The sequence below is a fragment of the Myzus persicae genome, unplaced genomic scaffold (assembly GCF_001856785.1).
Source record: "Myzus persicae strain clone G006 unplaced genomic scaffold, MPER_G0061.0, whole genome shotgun sequence".
NCBI classification, from domain to species: domain Eukaryota; kingdom Metazoa; phylum Arthropoda; class Insecta; order Hemiptera; family Aphididae; genus Myzus; species Myzus persicae.
Genome location: NW_019103046.1, coordinates 244,744 through 263,720, shown reverse-complemented (window position 1 = coordinate 263,720; position 18,977 = coordinate 244,744). Strand labels below are relative to the sequence as shown.

At 32.6% G+C, this 18,977-nt stretch overlaps 1 protein-coding gene across 9 annotated transcripts in view; it reads right to left on the bottom strand.

Annotated features, from left to right (window-relative positions):
• Nucleotides 1-869: 869 nt before the first annotated feature.
• Nucleotides 870-18,977, bottom strand: part of LOC111033667 (serine/threonine-protein kinase tricorner) — a 133,923-nt gene continuing 115,815 nt past the window's right edge. For 8 of the 9 annotated variants that reach the window (XM_022314531.1, XM_022314534.1, XM_022314532.1 and 5 more), the window contains 7 exons: nt 8,442-8,616; nt 5,871-6,035; nt 5,538-5,698; nt 4,731-4,870; nt 4,483-4,680; nt 2,563-2,880; nt 870-2,478 (listed from right to left, as the gene is read on the bottom strand). In XM_022314531.1, coding sequence (XP_022170223.1) covers nt 2,363-2,478; nt 2,563-2,880; nt 4,483-4,680; nt 4,731-4,870; nt 5,538-5,698; nt 5,871-6,035; nt 8,442-8,616 — 1,273 coding nt within the window. In that variant the 3' untranslated portion in view covers nt 870-2,362. The remainder of the gene's footprint in view (nt 2,479-2,562; nt 2,881-4,482; nt 4,681-4,730; nt 4,871-5,537; nt 5,699-5,870; nt 6,036-8,441; nt 8,617-18,977) is intronic. The other variant, XM_022314530.1, reaches the window with a different exon arrangement.

Below are 18,977 nucleotides of genomic sequence, written 5' to 3'. Positions count from 1 at the left end.
GCAGAGGGAACGAGGAAAAATAAAATAAGGTAAACAGTAAATATACAACGGCAATTAATATAGTATCGTTATATACGTTTATATTAGGTATATTTAAATACTTAAAAATAAATTGTTCAGTTTATTTCGTTTCGTTTACAAGCACTTGCAGGTAACCAAACACACATTATCAAACAGTGAGAACAGTGTCGACACGAGGCAGTAACATACATTACTATGGCAACGTGGCCATAACTCTGTCCAAGATACAAATGATAGGTACGTAAAAATAGATAATATTATCAAGATTTTCAAGAAAAAAATTCGATACGTATGTACAAGGTCCTGGCCAGTGTCACAGGTAAATCGTATATTTTTTAATTTCTCGAACGCTCAATATTCAACCGATACGTATCAATACATTCAAATTTCTTTTTTGAAAATCTTATAATATATGTACTTTATATTTTCGGGAATTTGAATCGGGCGTCATTCAATCAGTAGTGGTGGCGGGAGGTAACAGTACGTCTAATTTTTGTACTATTCGACAATACACATAACATAGGTAATGTTTTAAATTATAACATCATATAGTAATATACATTGAATTTTAGACATTTTTTTTGTTTGTTTATTTTTTTATTATTATTAAATTAATATTTAACTAAAATACATCGAAATTTATCAATTAACGCCTCACGCAGTCCAAATAATAGTACATTTCAATCGGGGAGTATCACACGACATAAATGATGGTGTTTAATTGAACATTGGCGGCAAGCGTTTCCATTCATATTTACACACAGAAAAAAAAACATTTAACGACATTTCGAGAACAGAAAAAACAATAAATAAAAATAATAAGTGAAAAAAATATACACGCTTTAAAATTGAAATTTACATAGGTACTGAAAAATATAATATATTTATTTATATATAATATGACAGCTTTTGACTCTAATCAGATACTGGTCTAATGCGGAGTATTGAGAAGACAACGGTTTTACGAATATAATATAAAACCGCTACTTAAAAAACGATAAACAGCGTCATGTTCGTAGTAGTAATAATAATAATAATAATAATAATAATAATAATAATTAATTAATAGTAGTAATAATAATAATAATAATCATAAAAAAAATTACGAACAAACAATAATAATTAACTTTGCGAATATCACAACTGTTAAAACTAACGTCTACGCGTAAACAAACAAAATTCAGATCGAGAAATTAATAATAATCAAAACAAATCTTAAGTCTAACCTGTCCCGGGGTCAATCGCATTCGGCCTTGTTGTCCGATTATTAATTAATTATTCATTGGCTACCACTACCTATAGTTTATAGGAACATGCTAAAAGTGCGTAATAATCAACTTTAAAAAAAAAAAATGTTTTGTTTATACTCGTCAAAGGGCAAGACTCGGACGGTTTTTACTAAAATATATATATAATATAATATATTGTCCGGAACGTCCCTTCGAACGATGATGTGCACTAGGACAATATTTATAGACGTTCGTATTCCCCGCAGGTGGTTGTGGAATGACCGCGCCTGAGCACCAGCGGCCAGTGCACCAGACTATGTACATGAATAGTATAACACTATACATATATATATACATATACATACAATATATAAGCACAACTCACGGTTATCATTTTAGTTGTATGGTATTGTGTGAACGGTATATATATACCAACATAATATGTACACGCTATAACGTCTTGTCTCACCTATCTCACATTAATTAATATTAATATCATTTGTTTATTTTTATTTTTGCCGAGGTTGTAATATGCCGAAAGTGTTTCGATGAATAAGATAATATCACCTAACGTGTATATGGTTTAAAATTTCGAATTGTTCGAGAGAAAAAAAAAGAAGGAGTTGACTAGATGAAGCTTAAGAGATAATTTTAGGGTGCAAAAATAATATCAAGTAACATAACATTAAGAACATTCGAACTGAACGCTACACAATAAATCGATTTGTTTTGAATATACATGTGAGACGGTTATTGGATAACAACTATGCATCATCATCGATCGCACAGGTTATCATATATATATATATATTTATATATATGTGTTTAAAAAAAAAAAACATTTGGTCTTTGGAATCTTCAGTTGGTTTTTTTTTCATCGCTGAGAAGAAAACAACACTTTTCTTCTTGAGATCATAAATTCTGCATGCCAACTAATGGTGATAGGGATGGTGTGGAGGATTCGTGGGGTGTGGGTTGAAGTGGATTGGGTAGGGTGTTGAGAGGGGCGGAGGGGGTGGGGTGGAGGAGGAGTACAGGGGCGGTTGTTTGGAGGAAAGCGTAGGAGGTTAGATAAAAATATCACATTGCACTATCGTTAACGATGTTTAAAATCACTTTTTGGTAGCTATGCCCCGCTGAGTGAGCCCCTCGAACCGCTTAAACGTGTAGTTGATGAACACCCAGTCTTTGTAGATCACTTCGCCGTCTTGCGATATCGGTGCCGACGCTGGAAGAGAACACACGGGAAATGAACGGATTAGTAAGATCGGAACACGCGACGCCACGTCGTCGGTGGGTTTAATATACTCACGTATTTCGAGCTTGACGTCCGGGAAGTCGTCGAAGTTGGACGTGTCGTCGATGGACTTGACTTGGACGGGTATGGCGGCCGGCCGTTCTCTGATGTGCTCCCAGTCGACGCCGCGGAAGAACGCTATCGTTGACCGGAGGTCGTCGATGCCGCGGCCGCTGTAGCCGAGACGGCGGTCCGATTCGCAACAGAATCGGGTGATGGCGTCGCGAGCCTCCTCGCTGATGGGCACCTCGGCTGGGAAGCTCAGCGTCTCCCGCCAGTTCATAACCTTCCTGTACGTCTCCTGAGGATTTTCACTGCAGAACGGTGGGTACCCTGCGAACGAATGACGCCGATTAGCGATACGGCATATGGCCAATAATTGTATTTTACAGTGCGTTTCACGACAACTGCGACTCGACGTTAACACTCCCCGTGGTGTTTTTCCATCAGGGTTTCTACAACTAGCGAGTAATAATGCAATGCGCGGTAAATTTAAAATTGATAACGAATGTTTTACACTTTTTAAAATTACATACATCAGTCGGTTGAGGTCGGTAGAGATCACATCTGCTCACATAAAATAAATATACCCGGCAGATCTTACAATTTGTTTTGAAAAAACACGAGCTTTTTATTTTCTATCCTAGGTTGAAGACCCCTGATTTGAGACAAAACCACCGCGGGGCGATTTAACGTCGAGTCGCAGTTGTTGCGAAACGCACTATAATGTATTATATAGGTGGTAATTATTATAATAATTATCGCTAGCTGTTTATTTTGTGTCTCTGTATAAAATGTTATTCAAATCTCCACATAAATTAAGTGTAATTGCAATACTGCATAATGATATATGTGAACTGCTGTTGCTGTTCGGAACCTCTCTAGTCCCGATCTTTTTAACAGTGTCTAGTTCAATCACGAAAAAGGTTTTGGAAAAAAATTCAAGTGACACGCACACATTGGATTCAAAAGGTATTTGATGTACACTGCTGAAAACGCTATATTTAAAGTATTGATCACGTTTTATATTCACGCAAATATCTTCTTTAAACAAACGTGGCACGTGATTACAATAAAGGGACTCTGCACTGCGTATTTTATTAATTATAATCGCTCTCAGTAATTGTTTCAAACGTTAGTTTCGTTTCATTATGCATGTGACGGACACATACACACACGATTGTTTCTACCATGTACAATTTTGAAGGTGGATGGCAATATGAAAAATACATATATTAAATGATGTGGGTACAAGAGAGAAGAGTTAGCTTAATGAATAGAATCTAAAGTCACGGTTTGAAGAAAAAAAAATTAATCAAAGATATAAAATATTCCACTGTTTCAATAATACTGTATGAGTAATGCTTTATGGTACACTTTGTTTGTTTTGAAAGCATTAAAATATCTTTTAAGCTGATTGAATATAAAATAGGTGAAAATATTACAGTCATAAATCTCATATTATGATCGGTATAAAACACGAGTAAAAAAAGAAAATGAATGACTACAACAAACAAGGTTCAATAACAACTTAAAAACGTGAAAATTTGGAATTAATTATATAAAATACGAACATTGAAACATGATTTTTACACAAAAACCTCAAATTAACTATGTCGTAAGACTTTATGATGCAGCTACCATAATATAACGATAGCTTATTCAATAGATTAAAATCAAAATAAAAATAAAAAAAACCATAAAAAACTATAAAAAAAAAACCTAAAACCGTTATACAGTGTTATAGGCGAATGCCAACGTGAACGTTTTCAGGACGATAAATAAATGGAAAACAATATTATTTACACGGATAAAGAAGATATTATTATTATTATTATTATTATTGTAGTATTATGGTCTATACTCTCTATACGCAGAATAAAGCCGAACAAACACTAAAAATACGAATGAAAACTATAGGCACGAATTCCTCACCGATTAGCATTTCGTACATGATGACACCGACGCTCCACCAATCACAAGCAGGACCGTAACCGGTCTGGAGGAATACTTCGGGCGCAATGTAATCCGGCGTGCCGACGGTGCTGTAGGCCAGCGCCCGGCGATTTCTCTTCCAGCTCTCCGCACGCCGTTTGCTGTCCATCGGACTCGATGCTGGCGAACAGAAAAAACCTACATATAAGTTGGGCATGCCGTTGACTTTTCCGACGGTAAACACTCACTGAAATCCGACGGTTTGGCCTGGCTCAGGTCTCTGTAGAAATCCGTCCGGTGCGACTTTTTCAGGCCGGTGCACAGTCCGAAGTCCGACAGCTTTATGTGGCCCCTGGCGTCTAGTAGTAGATTGTCGGGTTTGATATCCCTGTAAGGGTTGGAAAGAAATAAAACGATATTACTACACTCGTACAGCGTTATATAATACGATACGAATGCCACGCAAAGTCTTGTATGGTATACATTGTATCAACTAACAGTATAGAATGTATTTGAAGACTAAAATTTGAAATATTAAAACAAATGCAAAAGAATAAATAAGCGGGGGATGAGGTGACCGAGTGGTCTGACGCGTCCGCTGCGACGCAGCCGGTCGCGGTTCGATCCTCGGCTACCGGGCGGCATTTTTCTCCGGACAAGTCGCGGTGACCGGAGAACAAGTGCTGCCATCCCCCACCCCCGGGGCATGGCAGAAACCTACGGGTGCCCCATTCGAAATTCTGCCAAAAACAAACACACACGTGTTCCCCCCTACCGTCCCAAAATATACAATACAAACAAACCTACAATACAAATCCTACTACAGCTAATGGCCTCAGTTGCCGAAGCTTAAGATCAATGAAAAAATAAAAAAAATAAATAAGCATCAAAGACATTAAGCATCGATTCCAAAATTAAAATAAACTTTAATTAGGATTCTAAATATTATGATTCAGAGGTTTATATACTATTTACTGTACAAGCGTTTCTTTAACATTCAAATTTTTTTCTACATATACAAGACTGAGCACGGGTTTTTATATATTCTTTCGTACCTGTGTATAAATCCGAGTTTGTGTATAGAATCAATAGCCAACGCAGTTTCGGCGATATAAAATTGCGTACACTCCTCGCTGAGTGTATCCTTTTTCATGAGTAGCGTCATCATGTCACCACCGGGCAGGAACTCCATTATAAGGTAAAGGTTTATTGGATCCTGGCAAAAGTCAAGGGGTTGAGTTTTATTATAAATATTTTCTGAAAAGGTCCTTTGTACGTATTTTTTTTTGTTTCCACACCGCGGTCGATATACCACGTGGTCGCCACACCAAAGCGGTCTGGGGCGTACAATTAATTATTCATTCGCAAACACCGGAGGAAATAGTTACCTGAAAACTATAGTACATTTTAACGACCCACTGGTGATCAGCTTCGACGAGGACGTCCCTTTCTGCACGGACGTGCGCCACTTGTTCCTTTTCAAGCATGTCTGCTTTGCGTAGGATTTTCATGGCGTATATGTGACCTGTGTCTTTCTTCTGAACCAGTCTCACCTAGAAATGAATGCAATATATTATTATTATAAATAGGAGGCGAATGTGTCGTCTCGAATCGTATTTAAAAACACATAAACGGATATAATATGGCCATATAGGTCTCAACGATCAACTATATAATATCAACAAAATAAACTAACTATATATTAATTATAAACATATATCATACGATAAAGTTTTATTACTATATTATCATATTGTATGTATATGAATATAAGTCGTTGAGTAGTAAAAACGTACACTTTTCCCTTAAGGCGTATAGGTATTATAGATTATAGCAATAATAAATAATACCACTTTTTTTTTAACACCGATAGGTGTTTTAAATCGTTGAACTATTTTAATATATATTTTAAAATGAGTCTTGCCACTATATAATATAGATCGTACAAATTCAAGATGCTCTAGCATTCGAATATATTTCCCACTCACTGAAATTTTATTCACTCCAGTATATCGGACGTAAAAAATAAAAATAAACTTCTGATATCGAAATGGAACTCTTATTTTGTTGCAAATTCATATCATTCAAAAAAATTTTATAGGCTCATATTATGTGTGTCAAATGAGTTATAGACTGTGTTATGTGTACTTAGATATACCAATTCAAATGACTTCAAATATACGTTGTCAAAGCAAACAAAAAATGTACTATTTTCTATAGATTGTTCGCGTTTGTCTCGAATTTGCGAGTTTGCATATCCCAAATAAGGCAAATAATAAACATTAACCATTGTGTTTTCGTACAAATACAAATAACATAAAATACAAAGTAACATATGTCTTAGGAAATCTTTGTAGCCGATTGCTAAATTTATTTTATGTCAGCTGGCCGCAATATATCACATAATAGAAGACAAAGATGTCTTTCCCATGTTTTAACTACTAATGTATTCTATACCTATTTTAACAAACGAAATATTAGACAAAAGACAGCACGTGTAACCTTTCAATAATATAATAATGTACAACCATTTCTGAACTTAAATATTATAGAAACCATTTAGGAGCATAATGAACTCAAATCAAATATTTAGTATCGAGGTATTAATGTGGAAAAAAATAATCATACAGGTTAATATTGACACGTATTTTTAAATGCAATTTTATACTTTTTATATACTTTTTATACTAACCGAATTTATGTATAATAATAATGGAAAGTAAAAGCGAGAAGTTAAGTTTTCATTATTTTTCTATCTTTTCTTAACCATGTTTTGGAGTCAAAAAATGGATAAAATAAACATTAAGTCAATAAATTGTTACTGTTTAGTCTACGGTAAGTATACATTTTATTATTTATTTTTTAAACATTGCACAACTTTCTGGAATTACCAATTAGTCGGTAACAACATGTCCGGGTTTCAAAATAGGTTTTAATAGAAACTACATATTTATTTAATATAATATAAAAATAATAAATAAGTCTTATAATTAATGTTGATTTTGATTTGTATGAATGCGACAGAATAAAATAAAAACAATACTAGTTACCTAGTCAAAATGTTTATTTAGTTCTTATTACTAGGAAAAAACTATGTCAGACAAAAATGTCTGTGACTAGATGTTTCCTATTTTTAAAAAAAAAACTATAAATTACAAAGAAGAAGTATAATTTAAATCACATTGCCTTCTATTGTACTATAGTATACATACACCCATTATGTATTTCATGTATAATATATATATATATCTGTTATATTATGTGTAATAATACCAATCAGTTTCTACAATAATTGTCCTACACATATTGATCAATACCAACGAAATACTTGAAAACCGTATAACACAATACATAATTTATAACAATATTGGCCTCAAACTATCAATTACTAAATTATATAGTTTAGGACGGACAAGTATACTGTTTATAGCAAACATCTAAATCATCGATCAAAATATCAGACACGTTTTTGTTCAATACAATATATAGACGAATGCATTATTATTAATAAATATGTTTATAAACGGTTTATAAATACAACGTATAACAGTTGATTTTTTAAAACAGTTTGTGAATTCAGTAAATTATAGTACATGTATGTTTATTAGGAACCGGTGCAAAAAATAATGTAATGCCCATCCATGATGGTTAAATATATTAAATAGAGTGGAGAAAATTCACGAATCGAAGGTAATAATATGTAAAAAATAAATATATTTATAGAAAAGCTTGTCGGATGGAAAACCTAGTTAAAATAATAGCACCGCACAAGGAAAACATATTGCGAATTTGGGTTAAAATCGAATGGAACCAATTTATCGATTCAAATAGCTAATGGTGGCTCGATGTACCGTGACTGCTGGTACTATAAACAATATCATTAACTACACAACTTCCGAATAAAAAAAAAAAAAAAGGTAAAAAAAAAACAGTAATAAAATAAATAAATGATGACTTACCTCTCCAAAAGCACCACGGCCGATGACCTTTAACGGTTCAAAATCCTCTACCCCGAGCCTCGATCTCTTGAGCCTGAGAAATTCAGATTCTTTTTGCGCATGTTGCTGCCGTTTTTCCTGTTTCTGTTGCTCCGACAGGCTTTCATCCTTCAAAGTTTCTTCGAGTTTCGCCAACCTGTGAACATAATTTAAAGTAATTCATATAACTATGCGTGAGTTTAAATTGAGCGAGATCAAATAAAAAATGTCATCCTAACCTACCTGCAATATATATTATTATATTATTTATATACTCGTATTTCGTCCACATAATATATTATGATGCCGACCGTGAAATATAACAGCTCTATACTTTCAATGACGAAAATCGTTAAATTGCATTGTATTAGAATGTTTTTTTTTTTGTTTAGGCAATATAATAAGGATTATTTTTTCATTCAGAGAGGCTACCCGCCACATAACAAGGTATGGATACAGACATATTCATCGAGGTGGAATAAGATGAAGATTCCTATTGAACAAAGTGTACTCACGGTGACGAGTTTTTTTTTTCACCGCACGAGAACAACAATATAACATTTTACATTATATTGGCAATAGGAATGAAAAATCAAATTGGAAGTCTCGATATAGCGTGTGTAATATACGTGGCACGGAAACAGTCTGCGGGAGCGATGTTAAACGGACCGTTACACTGCACTGCAAGGTTTGCCACTTATAAATAATCAGGTCATTCTATAAAATCACTTAAAAGTTAAAGGTACGTAAATTTATTTTTATTCGAATACGAAACGAAAAATCTGGCAGGAAATTGAATAGCTGAGCGTGTGACGAGGTACGAATAATATCAAAACAAAACATAAATAGGTACCTATATCTACCTACACGGAATTAGTGGCGTTTTACCAATACATTTTTTTTTCACTGAGGGTGGGAAACAACATAACAATGATATATAGTGCTAAGGTCAGTTAGTTATAAATGTATTAAACTAGGCCTACATCAGAGGTTACAACTATTTTATTACATTTTCATACTTTTATACTAATATTATGAGATTTTATCCCAAAACCTCTACGATACCAAATACAGTTAATGTTCACAATTTTCTGATGTGAACTCCTAAGATTTACTTTTTACGGTTATTTGCAAATGGGTCGGTAACTTTTTAAAAACAGCAACGATACGGGTTATCTATTTGATAAATTATACAGTCTGCAAGTATCAGAAATATAATATAATTAAGGCTAATCAGAAATGTGTTTTATAGGAAAGGTGACAATTTCAGAAAAATCATACTTAAAAATACATAATAGTGTAGAAATCCCTTCGCCATTTTGATCATACATAATTCAGATTACTACAAGTATACATTTGTGTCAAAATAAGACATGAAGTTTAAAAAGTGTATCTATTAAAAATTAAGTTAACTTAATCTCTTTTACATTTTAATTTATTTAAAAAAAAAAGTATCTGTCCCCAATTTACACCAAAATAAATATAGCAGCACTAGTATACCAGTGAAATGTTTATGTGCATTTTGCAAATTAACGACCATGTTGGAGTCAATCTTTGAGAATCAACATTTACAGTCTTGAAATCTGTTTTAGGTATACATGTATGTTCACGAATTTAAAATTTGATGCCTTACAAACATTTTACTTGTGTTGTACCCGTATAGATTTTTCGTGGTATTTTTTTAACCAGTAAATAAATGTGTCTTTCTTTATCCAAATGAATGAATCTTCGTTTATTTTATAATAAAAAAATAAATATATACAGGATATTATGATAAGGAATTAATTGAATAACCGCCAAAACATACATTACTCAACGCATAAAAAGATAATTCTGTACACACGTGAAACGAATTATTTTCCATAAACTTTATGTAATTGATATGTCATCTAACTGGTGATATATAAATATATATATATATATACATTTTAAATTTTAAGTGTTAAAAACGTATTTAATGGACATGAGTTGCGATCTTAAGAAAGTGAAGTGTTTATTGATAGAAAAACTATAACAAACAATTTTTAAAGAAAATAAATTGCCAAATAATCATTTTAATTTTCAATTAATTATATTAAAAATAGAAACGAAAACTATTTATAGTCAATTTATATTTATTGATCACAATACACTCGCCATGTCGTTAATTAACATAAAAACCAATTACGCGGATTTGATTAGATATCATATTTACCTTACCTAGTATATACTCATTGTTTTACACAATGACAAGAATGTAATTATATCATACATAATAGGTATATACTCGTATAAGTATTACACAATACATATTTGCATATCAGATATGAAACACACTTTATTAACATTTGGACATTAAAAGGTAATTTAAACAGAAAACATAAACATACACGTTAAGTCGATTTTAAATAATATTATGCAATAAACAAATAATAAGCAAATCAATGAAGAAAATTAAAATATTCAATAATTTTACTTTGGTGAGTACCTATTGTTCTTCAAAAATAATTGCACAATTGTTTAACAGCAGTGGAAAAACGACGATACAACAGAACGAGTAACGTTTTACCTACTGACCGAAAGAAAAAATGAGGAAATAATAATATTAATAATATGATAAGACCGACATAGATTAATATTGACGCGTAAAATAAAATAAAATAAATAAGAAATTGACCTTCGAAAAGAAAAATTAATATAATCGAGTCGTTTGTACATGAAAATAAATATACACCGAACCACTTGAATATAGATATATAGTATACAGTGCCTACCGCCTTATGACCCTATTATTTTCACTACCTTTATACAAAAAACGGCTTTGGATGAATTCTCAAGGGATAAATTGATAAAAATCAACTCGGTAAGTGTGATTGATTCCAAAGTTCTAAAAAACGAAGGTCGACGCTGCGGCATCGGCGAAAATGGAAGACTATTCAGAACATGTGCCTAAAAAAGAGGTCCCTTTTGATAACAGATAATAAATAAAAGCATAAGAAATCAACTTGTTTCCCGGAGGGATTCCGTTTGGAGCCCGTCTGAAATCGCGTAGAAGTGAATAATATTATAATAATATATGTAACATGGGTATAGCAAATAATATATATTTCATGGATATAAACATAAGTTGGAATATGTGAAAAAATGATTAAGCTACTGTACAGCTACATTATGGTAATGCATGGACATAATAATGATGCGTTTTTAGACAAAAGGTATAATATACTGATGAATTTAATTGAAAACGAAAAATATTAACTCACACAACACGAACGTAAATACATCATTCAATCAGTTATTCAATTTTTCCAAACTACAGTCAGCAATAATAACAACCGTTTTCTCGGAAAATATTCGGATTGTACAAGTCTATTGAATTTTTTTTTCCGTACATAGCGTTAGGTAACTTACCTAATTAAAATTAATGTCGAATTTTGACATTTGTTATTCTCCTATACATTTCTGTGGACTACAACGACGGGCATTGTTGTGAAAAACTTTGGGAAGAAGTCGGAGAAAAAAAGTATAGTTTGACGTTTGACCGATCGAAAATCAAATCGTAAAAAAAAATAGTATAAAAAACGATTTTTAGACCAGGAAAATACTGCGGGTGACACGCAACATACAATTAGTTAAAAGAAATCTTATCGATTTCAGCTGACAAAGATGTACGTGCGTTCGTGATTGAAAATTCATGTCACTGCAGAAATGGTTGAGGTAATAACCGTCATTACCGTTTTGGTTCGACGAATGAGAACATCGCCCTTTCGAGTTTATCATAATGCGCATAAATTACACCGCACAAGTGCCAAGGAATTTTCAACGCGCACTATATAAATGCATTAAATATTTTGTGCACAAAGTGTTATCCCGTTTCCGGCGGTATTAAGAGGTTTTTGAAATCAAAACACTGTATCGCGAAATAAATTAATCAGAATGGACACTGATAAGGAATTATACGAGAAGCGTAGGGAAATCTGTTAAGCGAATTCGCGGTTTTTCGGAGGAATTAGCATACATGTATCGCAGATTTCTACTTAGTGCTAGATAGAGAACTCCAGCTCTCAGTTGAAGCCCGGTTGTCGGTTGGCATTATATGGTATTTTTTAAACGGTAAATATTAATTATGTTGTATTGTATTGTATCATATAATTGTTTCTAAACCTGTTGCTTAAAAAACAAGGAAAAATATTTAACACACCTATATCATTTTATATTTATTATTTCATTTAGCCATATTATAAACGATATTATTCGTAATAAATTTTGTATAAAGAATGAAATGTTTTGCAAAATGTAGGCCAACTGCTGCGTGAGCCTCACTGATAACAATATAAATAATATAGGAGTTCCTTGTCTAATGTAGTATAGTAGTCTGTGATAAACATATTGCAATATTATATTTTTCCAAAAAAAGGTCAATCTAAAAAAGGTTATTAAAGTGTCCTGCAGACTACACGGACCCAGTATCAGTGCTCACGTATAAGTCTGTCTCCGTCAATGACCGAGTGGTACGATTGAGAGGAAAATCGGAGGAAAGAAATAAAAACCTCAACGATTACTATAATATTGCAGATATAAGCGTAATACAAGTCGTTCGTAGTTAAACATTTTTTTTTAAAACGAATAATTAAAATAGGTTGTGCCATTAGATTCGTTGCAATTGTTGTCATCTGGCAATTATTCATCTATATATTTTCAAGAACAATTTACTCGCAGGACATATTAATATATTATTATAAGCCGTCATAATCTATAATGTACCTTGCCACATAACGACAAGTCTCTAGGACAAACGATTTATTTTTTTTCATTTTTGTTGGACGTTTATATGGCTTATCGCAAAGGCCCCGTTAGCAATACAGTACACGGATAGTATGTATAAAACAATCACGAGTCCAACGCCCCATCGTCGCCACATATTCACGCTGAGTGTAAATAATTAACACACTTAACGGCGGGACGAAAAGAGGGGAAAAATCGACGTTTTCGTATACGCATATGTGTGAGCACATTTTTTGGCTTGTAAACTCACACGAAAATTACACGGTTATGTAGGCGGTGCAACAAAAATTAATATTTATTCGCGGAAACAAAACAGAAATTAGGCATATAATGGATATAGTTGCTCCTTTTCCAACCAATAATAATGATTATTGTACAAAGGCAACAGGCTTCTTTTTTTTGCGTACCGTTTGTTTGGGCGTATTGTGAACTCGCTAATACAAAAAACAAATAATATAATATTACTGCAGAACAAATCGCACACATTCATATATCATAAAAAAAATGTGTCTGTGTTTACAGTAAATTGTTATATAGCCTGTGTGCTATAAAAAAACAATATATGAGTAATTTTGCGAAGCTTTGGACAGGATTCGTGGGCGTGTATACATGTCACCTGCATGTAAATAGTTTGAAAAATCAAAATTGTATTCTGCCTATCTACTTGCTGCTGTCTCAAAGAAGGGGGGGGGGGCGTAATTCTAATTTTCGTCATATAGACGAAAAAATTGACGATATTTTAAACATTGGGCCCGAAAAGAAAAAAATACTAACTGTCCAAAAAATGAAACTTATTATGAACTGCGTCTACAATAAATTATTGTTCACTATGACGACGTAATTTTTTATAAAATCAATTTAATACGATAATACATTTATCTCGCGACAGAGAGTCTTAGTTATGCCATATTATGCTCTGTCCAGCGTATAAGGGGTGATGCGCGGGGTCTGTGGAAGCTCGATACTATACTTCAAAGTTACCACCCTTGTCGTTTATAAGTTGATTTATAAAAAAAGGTGTAATATTTTTATAATATAGTTTCCAACAGTGGCCAGTGTTCACAATATTTTTTTGTTGTTACGGGATTATCGCTTTTTAAAACTTTAAGCTTATGCTAACAAGTAGGCACTTATATCTACGGATTATCGGTGTATATTTAGTTTTTAGCCCCAACTCTCAACAAAACCTCGCTTTGCTCATAGGTACTGTACATCTGACAGTGGAAAAAAAATATAAACGCCGGCAGGAAAACAATCCGACACGCTCGCTAACAACTTTTACAATTTTCAATTCACTGCATGCGTTTAATATACCCCTAACGTTATAATTTATTGTATATATATATATTAACTAAGAATAAATCGTTAACGTGGCGACGCACCGGGTGCGAGTGTAATAATGATACCAACATTTAATAACCACACGCGGTCACCTCTATGTCTGCCCATTCGGCTAGCGCGATAAACTTGCCAACGTATATTAATTTGAAGGGACCTTAATAGGTATATATATTGTATGCGCATGCGCACAGTAGCCATTCCCAAGAAACTCATTATTACGGGCATTTGACTACTATATGTACCTATTATATCGTATGGTACAAAGCTTACACTCGTTTAAAATCGACGATTACATATTACATATATTATTATTACTATTATACTCGCGACGACAAATTGTTAACGCATAAACGTATATGTGTACCTATACATGTTCGCCAGTTTCCGTGTATATAATGGTAAACGTGTTTTTGAGTAGTTTACGAAAAAAAAAAGAATTATATAGGTACCTACGCGTATACGCTCTAACAACTTTACAAACTTCAAAAGTCGCAATTTATATAATACAGGTTTTTTTTGTAACGATACTGTATAGCATTTTCGCGATTTTTTAGGGCAACAAAAAAAAATTAATTCTAATAGTTCTTTCTTGAAATACTGAAAAATCACTTTTACCCTTTGACGTTGGGATGTTTAAATTTCATCGACTGTACATATTTTAATAAACGAGGTACGAAGTAGAAAACTTGATTACAACACTAGCGATTTATTGTTATTTTTTTTTTGAGCACTTTTGACGTTCTATAATTAAACTCAATCGCAAAAAAATGGTTGTGAAAATTTCCTTCGCATTAAGCAACGGCTAAACGAAAAAAAATTATGTTATAGTATGTGTAAATGGTGTTATTTCGAATTAGAAAAAAAAAGAGCGCCGTTTCGCACATTAACACACCAGCTATTTATCTCTCATATAATGCACAACAAAAACGCTGTATAAAAAGAGTAAAAAAAAATTTCATAGAATTCCTGAAAGTCGCCAAAATAATAACAATTATAATAAGCGAGCCTTAAGTATAAGATGGTAGTATATCACTGACCACCGATGCACTTCCTTGGTGCCTTCCCGCCTCGTATAGGGGGGTACTCATTTAATGCAATATTCCAATTAAATGTGTAACAAAGCAAGTGTACCTATACGGCGTATCATTTTCATTTAGTGACAAAGCACAATATTTAGCTGGTCTTTATGCACGACTGGACTGAATGACGATCGTCTTGTCCCGACGTAGCTCTGCCCACGACATTATATTATTGTTTTTTAAGATTTTTCACTCGACCGAAATCCTCGTGATATAATTTATTCCGTATAACAGTTCAGCGTATATATTTCAACAGCAGATCTATTACCACACGTGTTTTTTAAGCCAAAAGCTCAAACAACGTACACACAACGTCAGCATTCAAAACCACAGATCTCTGGTGAGTTATTACATACTCATAATAACCGCTATAATACATTAGGTGTGTATATATATATATATTACTAGTTCGACGACAATGTGAGCCTTTATATAAATAGAACGTTCCAGCAGTGACGTTAAGTTTTTTTTTTTTATAATGCGGTTCACGATTGACCACAGACCGCTTTTAGTAGAAACAAAAAAAAAAAAAAAAATATTTAACAACATAATATAATATAATGATATCAAATAAATTACGAATAAAAAAGTTCCGAAAAATATGCATAATATACGTTTAGGTGTATAGTTTTATGTATTGTTTAATAACACATAATGTATTATAATTACAACAACAATAATTATATAATATTATAGCGTATCTACCTATACATTAGATAACGTGTAGCGAACATCTTCGAGGATTAACTCTGATTAAAGTCACGATAATATTATTTTATCGTATGTATATATAGTACAAGCTCATAATATAGAACTTCAGCTATACACATAGGTATTACATTATTATTCGAACCACACAACGTGCGAATTTATACAATTTCCGGTTCGATGGTTTACTGCATTAACCTTACATCGCCGATTTGGGGATTTCTGATGGTTTTCGATTTAGCGCTTACCGATCATCATCTCCTCGGCACGCTCGCGATATAGGGATGTGACGACGACGGTGATGGATATATATTATATATGTACAATAATTTAATATGGTTCATTCGTGTGTATTACACGCCACACGACGTAACGTTACACAATATTGTACTAACTATGTAAACGAACGATATACATATAATATTAATATAATATTATAATAAATAATAATGTGTAGGCAGGTACCTGCAGGACGTGACGGATAGCCGCATTTGTATATGCGTTGATTGGATGGGTGTGCGTGCGTTGACGCGGCATTGTTGGGGAGGGGGTGTGAGAAGAGGAGGACAGAATTCACTCGAGTCCATTTCGAGTCACTTCAGACTTCTACTAGGTAAATAATTATATTATATTATGTTGCTTTTTCTCGTTCGATGGCCGTTTTTTATTTTGTTTCAACAGTGATACATGTATATAATATATATACACTATGCATATATATATAAGTATCAGAGTCCTTTTTGGATTCAGAGCGGAACGAGTAATGATGTATACTATTGGTTCAATAGAACGACAGGCGTACTTGTTTTCAGTTCGAAGAAGGTGAGCTCCAAAAGTTTCACGAAACCCGTTTTCTGGGTATATATCAAATATATATCAAATGTATTAGAAATTTAACACAGGTAGGAGGCATTGAAAAGACAATTTTTGGAACTTTCAAATAGTTTTCCGGTCAATTGCAAAAAAAAAAAAAAACAAAAAAAAAAAACTAACTTTACTCGGAAAAAATACAAAGCTCGATATATAAACGTACGGAGTCAAAGACGTTTTTAATCTAACAAATAATTTTGGCCATCTAATGGAATTCAGATGATAATATAAAATAACGGATATTTTTGGCATGCCTGTTTACTGGATTGTGGACTTAAGTATTCTCAAGTTGTTATGCATTGATTTCTCATATCATGTAAACAGTATAGTATAGGTGCACAATGACATTTATATAACGAGTGGCACACGCACTTAGATAAGCATATAGTTTTTGTAGAAATGAGTAATTTGCAAACAACGTTTTTACAACCAAAAGTTTCAAGAGAATAATTGGACAGCAATTATAGGAGTTTCATTTGGTAAATGGTATTGAAAGAAACAAATTCTTCTGACAACAATATATACATGCTATACCGACGACTGCGAGGTTAAACTTTGGCTACGTTTCAGCAAAAAGCGTACAACAGTTTCACGTAAGGACAAAAAAAATTGTAAATACATTATTTTAAGAACGAGTACACAAAAAACAATTGGCAAGCATTGAAAGATAAGTTTTGTGGTCGTTAAGAAGTTTAGAAGTTGTTGTTTATATTCATTATTATATTAAGAGAAATTTAATATTTCTTTTATTTAAAATCGCACATAATTAAATTTGAAGAAATAAAACAAAAAAAAAATAATACAAGAAAGAGTATTATCCGAAATATAAGTAAATTAGTATATATTATATTGCAGGCGTCGATTCGCAAAACATGGTCACACAATAAATTGTAAAGTGCATGATTTTTTTGAAAATGTTGACGAACTTTAATAAAAATCTTAAATGTGTTATTAGACTCTTAATTCACTATAAGGATAATTATCCTTAATAATTTGATTATGAGTTTATGACGATTCAAAACAGTTATAAGTTCAGTTTGCTTCATTGCATATCCTGACAATTTTTACTACCATAAAATGCTGAAATACTAATTAGTAATTACTATGTAATTTTCAAATCATCATAGCTATATTACATTTAAATATTTCTTAACTCACTATCATGGATTACATTATCCTTGGGGTATAAAGTTAAATAATTTAGGGACAATTTGGTTAATTTTGATTTATATACCTAGGTACAATAATAGGTACATTGACATTAAAAAAAAATGATTTGCTTTCATTTATTAGAAGCAATTTGTGTTGATACAGGTTAATCTTTAAATTGCATAAAAAATGAAATAATAATCTTTATGTAAGTATACTTATTAATTTTAATAAGTTCGTGGAAAAAATGACGATGAGCATGCTTGGGTGTATCACTCTGTATATATAAATGCGTTTATATTATTATAACAAAAAAAAAACTGTCTCTGTGGGTGAGTATAGTAATTCTTTATGAAATATTTTTTGCTGCTGCGTTATCTCTCGTGAATATGACGTTATTGCCTTAGCAGATACGCTTTTATGTTCGACTTGCGGCTTCGTAAAGAGATCCGGTGGATTTGATTTTACTGTACCTCCCCACTGACATTATCGTTGTGTTTCACTGTTATTGAATTATTTGAGGCCTGCTTTGTTAGTGTTATTTTTTGTTTACAATGATGATTATATCTATAATGATGATCAAGAACCATATTGTTGAGAGATGATT